This window comes from Phaseolus vulgaris, chromosome 5 (genome assembly GCF_051622355.1).
Source record: "Phaseolus vulgaris cultivar YP4 chromosome 5, ASM5162235v1, whole genome shotgun sequence".
Lineage (NCBI taxonomy): Eukaryota > Viridiplantae > Streptophyta > Magnoliopsida > Fabales > Fabaceae > Phaseolus > Phaseolus vulgaris.
Genome location: NC_143502.1, coordinates 5,795,057 through 5,807,358, shown reverse-complemented (window position 1 = coordinate 5,807,358; position 12,302 = coordinate 5,795,057). Strand labels below are relative to the sequence as shown.

The 12,302-nt window shown below is 31.5% G+C and overlaps 1 protein-coding gene across 1 annotated transcript; it reads left to right on the top strand.

The window, feature by feature from the left end:
• Nucleotides 1-7,169: 7,169 nt before the first annotated feature.
• On the top strand, nucleotides 7,170-9,203 carry LOC137834973 (hypothetical protein At1g04090). The gene is made up of 2 exons (XM_068643253.2): nucleotides 7,170-7,398; nucleotides 7,494-9,203. Exons 1-2 carry the CDS (start codon nucleotides 7,314-7,316, stop codon nucleotides 9,047-9,049), a joined length of 1,641 nt encoding a protein of 546 aa, XP_068499354.2. The 5' UTR covers nucleotides 7,170-7,313; the 3' UTR covers nucleotides 9,050-9,203.
• Nucleotides 9,204-12,302: the final 3,099 nt, after the last annotated feature.

Sequence of the window (12,302 nt, the reverse complement as noted above, 5' to 3'; positions counted from 1 at the left end):
CTAGTGTCGAATCCGTTAAAAGTCAACATATTCAAAATATGGATATACATACACATAATTTTTAAGTCTTAGGGCTTAATATTAAAGTTTAATTTTTTTAAATATATATACATGCATAATAATTTTTTGCGTATGACATTTAAGAAACATATATTGATTTATCTAAATAAAGCTTTTTTAAAAATAATTATTTAATTTAAATTTAGAATCAAATTTAAATTGTCCATTCAAACACAACCCCAAGTTAAAAAAAAATCTTGAAAATGAAAGAACCTTCACCATTAATTGCTCTCTACTCTTATTTTAAGAACATAGGATCTCAGAAAAAAGTATGACGATTTTGATAAAGGTAAAAGTTAAAGGATTAGGAGTTTGTCTAAGTCTCTTAATATTATTGAGATGTCATGTCATAGATTAAAGGAAACTATTATTTTTTGGTAATTCATATACATTTCGGTCGATTAAGATGTATTAGACTTTGATAAAGTCTCATGTTACAAAGTATACCTTAATCACATGTTAAAGATGTATTAAAATAGTATAAATATTGAGAGATTTCAAAGTATGCATCGGCAATTTTAAAGTAATTATTACTTTTTACAAATATTTTTTATTGCTTTAGTGTTAGATTGTTTTTTATATGTATTAAAATAGTATAAATATCGGGAGATTTCAAAGTATGCATCGGTAGTTTTAAAGCAATTATTACTTGACCAATATTTTTTTATTTTTTATGATTTTAGTGTTTGATTTTTTTTATATGATATTTTTACCAATCCAACATTTGAAGCATATATAAAGATGTTATTTCAAAGTTGAGAACATTTCATTTAAAGAAAATGATGTTATTTTAAAGTTGAGACAACTCATTCAAAGAAGACAGACGTATCTATATAGGTGATAATATGTTCTTGTAAACTTGACTTCGATTCTTCTAAGAACATTTTGAGGGCTATATACGAAATATGAGGAACAATAAGTAAAGATAATTCTTGAAAACAAAGATATCAAGACATCAACATCTATATAAGGCTAAACACAGTTTATCTAAGCATATACCCAAAATACCAATAAAATAATAAAAAATAATAAGATTTGGTTTATCTAATAAATTTGTTAAGTATGAAATAATATCAAGAACAAACATAGTCTAAAGTGTATTAGACATATATAACCTCAAAACATTAATAGATAAATATGCTTAAAGTGTTAGATGATTGAAAAACAAACGAGTCAACAATAGATGCATGAAGTGTTCCACAACTACATTAAAGATGAAGTGACCAAACAAAATAGAGGACACACTCCAAAGTTCATATCTATGAACGTGTAGTTTGAAAGTATTTCCATCTAGGGAAGAACATACATCATATTTCTTAAAAGTAGATTTTAACACATGTAGAACCTATCTATAAAATCTACAAAATCTATGAAAAAAATATATTGGAAACAATATTTGAAATAAAATCTCAATCTTAAATCTCCAAGAAAAAACCTATAAATGTATACAAGCCATAAAGAGGAAGGAAATCATCTTGCACTACACACCAGAGACATTCCAAATTTCTACTTTCTCCTTCTTTGTAATTTTCTTTTTGCCATCCTCATGGAAGGTCAAACCTTTCTTAGCTGATTCTATTGTGATTTCACATTGAATTTTGAGGTTTTGTGCAATAAATTTTGTTTTTCAATTTCTGTGATAGATTATGCTAGACTATCTTGTCCTTTTGAATTCTAATTTCTACTTTAGAACTATTTTTGAACTCTTGTTTATAATTCAATTATGTTCTTTAATTGGAATTATTATTTAGTTTGCTTTAATAAGAATAATCTCTTGTTTGCTTAACTCAAGAGCTAAAAGATTAAAAATTCCACGACTAGACGCTTGGAGTCGAGTGAGGTACTTAATGAATTGGTCAGTGCTTGCTTCATTAATTAGATTCTATTATGTTTGATTGATGCTTCTTTGGTTAAATTTGATTCTATTTGGAAATTGGATGGGTGATAATCATATGAAAACTGATGAAGAATTCAATGATGAATGAATTTGATAGTCAATTTGCTCTCTAAATGATTTTATTATTATTCCTTTTAAATGCACAACAACAACCCCCTTTTTATTTACCGCTCTTTCTAATTAACATTTTTTTTGCATACGATGTATGAATCTTGTTTAATTGAGATTATAATTGAATTTGTTCGGAGATTACGTGGGTTGACTAACTCTATTTATAGTTTAATTTTGTTGACTTTTCATGTAGTAGACGATATATGTTGTGCACGAAATGAACCAAAAATATTATGTTAGACAGTCTACATTCACACTCTTTTATTTGATTAAAAACGATAACAATCACTTAGCTTGAAGAGATGTCGTGTACTCGCGCTATAATTTTGAGGGAGTTTAGTAGATCGTCTAAAGAATTTATGTACTCGTTGTAAGTTAGAAATGGTGGTCAAGAATACTTGTAAACATCGAATAAAGTTAATTGTAGAAACATTCTAAGGTAATTTTAAAGCTCTATTCAAACCTCCATTTTTAGTGGATATTAAAGCTAACCTCTTGGGTTTAGTTCTTTGAACGATAAAAATAAATAATCCCTAAAACCATGAAAAAAGAAGGATGTGTCATTAATAGATCCCCTTTGTTCAAGGGTGAAAAGTTTAACTATTGAAAGTAATGCATGATTGCATTCTTCAAATCATATCATATTAATATGATGAGTGTAGTGGGAAATGGGAACTATATTCTCATTGAAAAGGAAAACAAATCTTTTCCTAAATATTTTTGTTTATAAGAATAGAAGCAACAATATTTCTTAAACTCCAAAGAAAGAAACCCCTGATGTGTATTGTTAGATGAAAGTTCAGTAGATTTCTTTTGTTTAATTTTGATTTTGACTTAAACAACAAAGTATTAATACATATCTTTATAAGCATCAGGTATAGTCAGATATATAGGATTTTGTTTAGCCTAATAAATGCTAGTGATTTTGTTATATACTTCGTCTAATAAGCTTTGACTTGGATATTCGATAAGTATATTTTGTTTGATAGATGATAAGCCTTAGGCATTCATGGTACACATTAAAGACTTATAAGTGCTTATGCTCTATGTAGGGATTGTTCTTCTCTTTGTTTCTCTCAAAAGGATCTCACAACATTTTGTCTACATCAAGATCTCTTGAAGAGCATGCTTAAAGTTGATTCACGCAAACAACTTTTTTTGAAAAAGGAGGAATGTTAGTGTTGTAAAGTCAACTAATAGTGTCAGAACTTGCACGTTATGGATTTCAACCGATTAGATAGTCTCAAACGCAAAACACACAAGATGGTTTGATCTTTATCTTTGCATTAGACAATTTAGTCTTTGTTTTCGTGATAGACGGTTTAACCATTTAGAATTCTTCTAAACTTAATCCTTATGATTTAATTATTAATCACTTATGAAAACTCATAATGAGAATAATTAATCATTTTGATCAAATAATTGCATCAACGTCTCGAATAACTTATTTTGGAAAGTTTTTGTAATTTGATTATGAATATAGTTTTTCAAAAATCGAAGTTATTTTCTAGTTTTATTCTATTTTCAATTAAAATAATTTCATTTAGGACTTTGCTATATCATAGAAAGTATAGAAGGCTTTAAAGATGCAGACGTAAAGAAGAGAAGATCTCTTGGATAAAGAGCTAAAGATGTTTTTCTTCAAAAAAATTCCTAACTCATGCATTCTCAACTTTTGAAGTATTGTCTACTTTATACGGACATTGCACTTCATACAAGCTCAAGGAAAGACACACTATGCAAGAAGAGATAAGTACATACAATTATTAGAATGTTATGAAAATAAGAAAATGGCATTTATTGCTACATGAAGTGCATTTAGTGCATCCTTCAATATCAATCTCATATGAGGAAAGAAAGAGATTCAAATATAGCTAAAGCTACTGAACAAATAGAAACAAACAATTTTACAAAGACTACTTTCTTGCGTGCCTTGACCATTTATATGATATCGTTGGATTTTGAAAACTAAACTTCTTTTGCTTGTATATATTTGAACGTTGAAGTTTTAATCTTCTATACGCAAAGTCTGCTTGAACCTTGCACAATAAACACCTTCATTTTACCGTTAGACGCTTTATTAAGAAAATTTGGATTTGATCTTATCTATGTTGAGTGCTAAAAGATTTTTTGGAGACAATTTGAAAGTAATTAACAATAATCATCATTAAAACAATTGAGTAATATCATAATCATTTACATTTAAGTTCAAAATCTCAATTCGAAGACCTTCTATAGAACCTTTCTGGTAACATTAATTCAAAAACTTTCTATGTATAAATTATAAACATTGAAGTGAATCAGACATTAATTGAGATTCAATTTATGAAAACTTAATTTTGAAATCAAATCGAATCTGTTTCTCTATTTTTCATAAACTTTCTGGTTTAACATTGCGCTTTTGAAAACCTTTCAATATTGGCATAACTTTATAACATTGAAGCAAATTTGCATTTAAAATATATTATATTTCATCTAGAAGATATATTTCATTTAAATATTATCAAGAATATGCTAAGATACTAAGTTTTCGAAAGTATATGTTTCCATACTTATTACGAAAACGTTCCAGTAAGTTAGCTAAAATGTTGCAGCATTTTCTTAATCAAAATGATTGGTTAAATTCATTATGGATTTTAAAAATGATTAAGGAACACTTGGAAATCATATTTAAATCAAGAAGATTAAGTTTAGAAGGTTGCTGATGTGTTAGGTCATCTATCACAAGAACGATGTCGAGATCGTCTAAGACGGAAAAAAAAAGATTGGACCGTCTAATGCGTTTTGTGTTTATAGATTTTTTATCTAGTTCCAATCCATTGAGATCATCTATGAAGTCTAACATAGAGGGACCGTCTAATATGTTTAATACAATGAGATTGTCTAACCATTTTGCACAGTTAGACCGTCTAACAGGTTAATCATTGTGAGACCGTCCAACATGATAAAATTGTAGAATATCTATTGTTTAAGCTTTGATACTTGAACATCAATTAGCTTTATTATACGTTCAACACATCTTATAGTGTTTGTCATCATCAAAACTCATATAGACTCTTTTATCAAAAGACCGTTTAACGGATATTAGATTGTCTAGCAATGACTAGACCATCTAGTGTATTAACAATGAAAACTATGAATCTATGTGGCTTAGGAAATTGTTTACCAATACCCATAATGCATACTAAATGTTAATATTTTTTTTTGTTGAGATCTTAATGAGGTGAAATCTTTGATCTCTATGAGTAGAGTTGTGGACAACAATAAAAAATGATCTTAGCTTTGATAATCCAACAAAGATCTACATATGAAAAAGTAAATAATAAAATAAGTGAGTAATGTGAATTATAAGACAAGTGTCTCTTTGATTAGTGATACAATTATATTAACTCTTTCTTAGTTTGATTGTAACAAACATTCAAGTGACTAAGTAAATGATAAAATAAGTGAGAATGTGAATTATAAAGCATGCATCTCTTTTGATTAATGATACAATTGTATTAAATCTTTTATGGTTTGATTATAACAAAATAAAAATATGATAAAAGATAATCAAAATCGGTTAATCAATATCTTATTAAATTGATTATCAACTGAAATATTTAAATTATTTTCTAAATATATTGGTATATATATATTTAATAAAAAGTATATACTCAATTGAATTTCTAGTATTTGTTTTTCAATATATCACGTATAGACACGGGTTACATTTCCATCATTTCCATGTTAATTAAATGATAATTTGATTACAACTTAAAATCACCATTTTCACTGAAAACTTATGTATGCTTATAACAACACGGTCGATAATTGCAAATTAATAAACACGTTATATAAGAGATCTTATGTTCCCATAGTATTTTAGTACTTTAACATTATTCTTTTAAGTCCACACAATTCATATCCGGTTGTTGTGAATAAAAAACACACATAATTAACCTGCCAAACATATATATACGATTGATTTTTTTTAATCGGAAAAAAATATATAAATAGTAAAATATTTGAGAAACTCTGACCCGTATAAATAACTGTACATATAGATAAAACATTTCACCTATTCTATTTAATGACCCTATATATTTGATACCATGCCTTATCTACAAAAATTTCTATTTAATCACCCTACCCTTTTGAAAAGCCTGTTCTTTCTTTTCAGTGAAATTATCACCTTCCAACGTTGGTATCAACTGTCCTTTAAAACACAGCTTCTGACAAACAGTTGCTTGTTCTCACTCTTCAGAAATTCTAATGTCTGAAATGCATACAATGATATACAAAGTGACTATACAGTTAGTGTTACATCCAAATTAGGAAACTCCTAAACTATATACGATTGATGATTGATAACATAATGAAATTATTATAATTATAATATGGTTTTGGAACAATTGAACAAAGACAAAACTACACCTACTTTGGTTTGGAATAGTTTTCTGGCATGTGTTTGGATTTTCTCTTGTATATAAGAGAACATAATCTCAGAAAATATGATTGGTATAAACTATAGGTGATAATTAATTCTGGTGCTGGATTTTTTTCTTGCCAGCCATTCCTCTTAGTCAATATTAATGTAGTACAACTGCTTGGCCATAAATTATATGTCACGACAAACATATTCATAGACTATTCACTTCTGGGATAGATGTTTGTTGTGAATTTAATATTTGGAGTTGACTTTTTTGCCTAAACATGTTATTGAGATTAATATAAATTTCAAACACTCAACAAAAAACATGTTGAAAAAGTACGCACTATATACATAACTACAATGCTTTGGTAGTTGACACAGTGTGTACACACGTTCAAGTATTCAGTTATTGCTTTTATGTTTTTTTTAAGAAGTCTTTCTTTAGTAAAAAATTGTCGGTTATCTAGCTAGCTTTGCAAGGTTTACCTAATAAACGTGAAAAATCTGTTATCAACAACTACCATTTAAATAGTTGGAAGAAACATAGTCATTCACACAAGCCCTTTGGTTTAAAATATGAACAACTTAGCTTGACGATAAGATTGGTACGCAATAAGAAATTTCGTATGTGAACGCGTATTTTGAAATAATTGGTATAATACTACGACACGTTAAAAAAACTTGCACGTTTATAGTTCAATTTTATACTGTCAAATTGGCCACGAGAGGAATAACCTCTTATATTCTATATATATATATAACAACCAATAAACCACATTTATTATCACACAAACATTGCTCAACCCTCTATTGTCTTAGAAAAACTCAACAATGGGGAACTCTTCAAATAAGAACCAAACTCTTCCCATTGATACCACTTTTAAGCTTCCTGCAAATTTACCACTTTTGGCACAAGGTGTTTTTTCCTTTCCTTTTTGATACGTCACTGTTATTTATTACTTCTGTGTATATGTGTTCTTATTGGGTTTTGAATTGCAACTTTACGTGTAGGTGGTGGTGGTGGATTTGCTACTGGAACTATAACCATAGGAGGTCTTAAATTGGTGCAAATTTCAACATTCAACAAGGTTTGGAGAACCTTAGAAGGTGGACCTAGTAATGCAGGGGCTACTTTCTTTGAGCCAACAGGAATACCTGAAGGGTTCTTCATTCTAGGCCACTACAGCCAACCCAACAACAAGCCTCTTTTTGGATCAGTTCTGGTGGCAAAAGAAGAGTCATCTTCAGGTAACAGTGGAGCTTTGAAGAAACCTGTTGATTACTCACTAGTGTGGAGCAGCAACTCCCGAAAGATCAAGCAAGAGAAGGATGGCTATGTTTGGCTGCCAACAGCACCTGATGGCTATAAGGCCTTAGGCCATGTTGTCACCACCACACCAGAGAAGCCTTCACTGGACAAAATCAGGTGTGTGAGGTCAGATCTCACAGATCAGTGTGAGACAAACTCTTGGATCTGGGGACCAGAAAAAAGCAATGATGGGAAAGGTTTTAATGTTCATGAAGTAAGGCCAAGCAATAGAGGCATTCAAGCTCCTGGTGTTCTTGTTGGAACTTTTTTTGCTCACAATGGTGAAACTCCTTCATCTCTCCCTATTTCTTGTTTGAAGAACACCAACATGAACTTCTCCTCCATGCCTAATTTACCCCAAATTAAGGCACTAGTCCAATCCTACTCTCCTTTTATGTACTTGCATTCTAAAGAAAAGTTCCAACCTGCTTCTGTTAAGTGGTATTTCACCAATGGGGCATTGCTTTTCAAGAAAGGGGAAGAGTCCAAACCAGTGGCAATAGATCCAACAGGCTCTAACCTTCCTCAGGGTGGCAACAATGATGGTCAGTATTGGTTGGACCTTCCTACAGACAAAGCCAACAAGGAGAGGGTCAAGAAGGGGGATTTCAAGAGTTTCCAAGCCTATGTCCATGCAAAGCCCATGTTTGGTGGAACATTCACTGACCTTGCCATGTGGGTATTCTACCCATTCAATGGGCCTGGAACAGCCAAAGTTGGGCTCATAGATATTCCACTTGGGGAAATCGGAGAACATGTTGGAGACTGGGAGCATGTGACACTAAGGGTAAGCAATTTCAGTGGAGAACTAAAAAAGTTGTATGTCTCACAACATAGCAATGGTCAATGGGTTGAGGTCCCTCAGCTTGAGTTCCAAAGGGATAACAAACCAGTGATTTATTCCTCCTTGAATGGCCATGCCATTTATCCAAAACCAGGGCTTGTGATGCAAGGCCTTGATGGCATTGGATTAAAGAATGAAACTGAAAGGAGTGACAAGGTGGTTGACATGGGTGTAGGCTTTGAAATTGTTGCTGGTGAGTATTTGGGGTCAGCAATTGTAGAACCACATTGGCTCAACTATTTCAGGCATTGGGGTCCAAAAATTTCCTATGACATTTCAAAGGAGTTAGACAAGTTGCAGAAGGTGTTCCCTGTTTTGGAAGATCTTGAGAAGAGTTTGCCAAATGAGTTGTTGGGAGAGGAAGGACCCACAGGACCAAAGCTCAAGAGAAATTGGAGTGGTGATGAAGTTTGAATTCAATGAACGAGTAGTTGTTGGCATTATTGTGACAATGTAATTAAAAATGAGACTTTAATTTGGTTGGTTGCTTCTATTATACTGTATTTTAGGGTTTCACAAACATGTATTACATTTTAATGACTGATAGCAAAGTCCATGTTTGTTTGTATTTGCATGCCAGCTTTTCAGTTCCCACCACATTAAAACGCATATGATATTTTTCTTCGAATTAGGTAGTGGTGGATATGAGGGGCACCACCATAGTACCCTATAAAAAAAATTGGAGTTTGTTATTTTGGCTAGATTAGTCTCACATAACTTACAAAATTAAGTAAGGAATAAATAAGCAATTAAATTAATTCGGCTCACTTAAGGGTGGTCTAACCTTCATATAGTTAAGAGTGGTCTAACCTTCATATAAGAAAGTAAAAGATAAAAGTTCATTTTTACCTTTATATCTAAAACCCACAGATTAATCTTCTACTTCCTTTTTCAACACTAATAATTGAATAATAAAACAAAACACCAATATTAAATCAAGAACATACATACCAAAGGTTCAAGACACCATTTATAGAACGAAAAACTTACTGACGGTATCTTTGAATTGATCAGGACCAAGTCTTAACCCATGCCAGAAAAAATACTTGAATATGATCAACCATTTCTCCTTTAAACAAACAATTATTCAGTGCGTCTAGTGTGCATATAATAATAAAAATAATAATATTTGAATCAATGGAGAACGAATTAACAGGAACTATTTCCACTAGCAGAGGTAGGCACAGGAGAGAAAAGTGGAATTTTTTTTTTTACATGGAAGTAGTATTTTAGATTGGGTCCTTAACGTTTCAAATGAAAATTTAATGGCTGATATAAATTGAAGAGACCTTAGTTTCAAGGTTTTTTGTTTAAAACAAAAAGTAATCAAATACAAGATCATATAATAAGAAGGAAATTTTTGTCTAGCTGTTTAACTCTTTACCAAGTATAAGAAATAGGACAAATATTTAAATTTCACTCGAATACCTGTTAAAATTGATATTCTAAAAAAGAACAATTTTTTAAATATAATATTGAATAAAAAAACAAGTAATTCAACCAAAACATATATAGAAGGCAAATAGCACAAAACACCTTACAAGATAAAATTATAGGAATATTAAAAACAATCCAAAAAAAATATTAGAACAGAAAATAAGTTTAAACCAAATAGGAATAATATAAGAATGAGATGAAACTGAAAAATAATAAAGAAAAAAGAAATGACAAGAGTTTTGTTAATGTAATAAAATTACTCCAAGAATTTAATCAACCAACATAAGATTAACTTAAAAGTGATGATTATTAATTCAGATTTTATTATTATTAATTCTGATTTTATTACCCTTAAACTATTTTTTACTATTATATTGCATTAATGTGGTCAATTTACAGGCATGTTAGTATAATTATTTTATAGCTCCCGGTAATTGTAATTTTATTATATATATGATTGAGTAAATCAAAATGAATAAGATCAGTTTTGCAATTAATTTTGTGCAATTACATTCAATCAGTTGCTATAACCTTTTGCCTTTTCTTATTTCCTTCCATTAGTTCCTACAACTGGTATCAGAGTGCCCCAGTCTGTTATCATGAATTCTACCCAATTATCAGTCCCTATCCTTGATGAAAAAAATTACAATTGGTGGTGTGTGCAGATGAGAGTTTTATTTGATTATCATGAGTTATGGGATGTCGTTGAGAGTGGAGTGTCTGCATTAGCTGCTAATGCAACTGAGGTGCAATGAGTAGCGCATCGTGATCAGAAGAAGAAGGACAATAAGACTTTGTATCTCATCCATCAAGGGATGAATGACGAGACGTTTGACCATATAGAATGAGCAACAACTGCTAGTGAGGCTTGAACAATTTTGTCAACCAATTATAAAGGTGATGATAAGATCAAAAGGGTGCATCTTCAAACCCTAAGACATCAATATGAATTGCTGCAGATGGAAACCACAGAGACTATTGATGTCTATATAAACAAAGTTCTTGCCTTGACAAATCAGATCAGATGAAGAGCAATGGTGAAACACATTCGGAGCAGGCAAAAATGGAAAAGATTTTGAGGTCTTTAACTCCCAGATTTGAACATGTTGCCGCAATTGAAGAGGCCAATGACATTTCAAAAATGACAGTAAGGTTATTGTCTGGTTCCCTACGAGCGCATGAGCAGCGGATGAATAACAAAAAAAATTGAAAAACCAATTGAACAGGCTTTACAAGCACAAGTCTCAATTGGTAGATCCTATCATAAGCATGGTACTTATTGTAGTAAAGGTCGTGGTGGCCAGAATCATGCAGGCGCTGGGCAAAACAACATTGGTTCCAATCACAATCCAAGTTCAAATAACTCTTGGTGCAGTGAACGAGGACGCAGAGGACGAGGAGGCATTTATAATAAATCAAATGTTGAGTGTTATAATTGCCATAAACGCGGCCATTATGCAAATGAGTGCAGATCAAAACATGATAATCATGTTGTCAATTGTGCTCAAGAAGATAGTAATCACGAATAAGAGGAAGACGGAGTCACTCTTGAAGCACCTACAGTTCAACTTGAAGTTGTAATTCAACTTGAAGTTGCAACTCCAATTGCAACTATGATGGAGCGACCAAGAAGACATGAACGACAACCTGTACACCTTCAAGATTGTGAAGTAAATCTTGATGATGAAGTTGATGACAATGGAGATTTAGTTCACTTTGCTTTTCTTGCAGATTCAGAACCCGAGAGACTTGCAGATGCCTTTCAACACCCCAAATGGAAAGAGGCTATGAATGAAGAATTGATGGCGATTAAAAAAAAATAATACATGGCAACTCACTGATCTTCCAAAAGAACACAAAGCAATTGATGTGAAGTGGGTGGACAAGATTAAAGTGAAAGTAAATGGTGAGATTGATAGATACAAGGCAAGGTTGGTGGCAAAGGGATTCGAGCAAAGAGAAGCCTATGATTACGGAAAAATATTTTCTCTTGTAGCTCGAATGGAAACAATGAGATTAATCATTGCTTTAACTGCACAAAGGCAATGGAAAATTCACCAAATGGACGTCAAGTCTGCGTTTCTAAATGGCCCACTTGATGAAGAGGTTTATTTAAAGCAGTCGCCGGGTTTCATACAATATGGCAAAGGGGAGAAGGTGTACAGACTAACTAAGGCTTTATATGGTCTTAAACAGGCACCAAGAGCTTGGAACAAAAGGATTGATTCGT

Bases quoted from the DNA above. Each gene is read 5' to 3' on its own strand.
- LOC137834973 (XM_068643253.2), top strand. From the start codon at position 7,314: ATGGGGAACTCTTCAAATAAGAACCAAACTCTTCCCATTGATACCACT. The intron at 7,399-7,493 runs GTGTTTTTTCCT...CTTTACGTGTAG, and splicing joins TTTACCACTTTTGGCACAAG to GTGGTGGTGGTGGATTTGCT.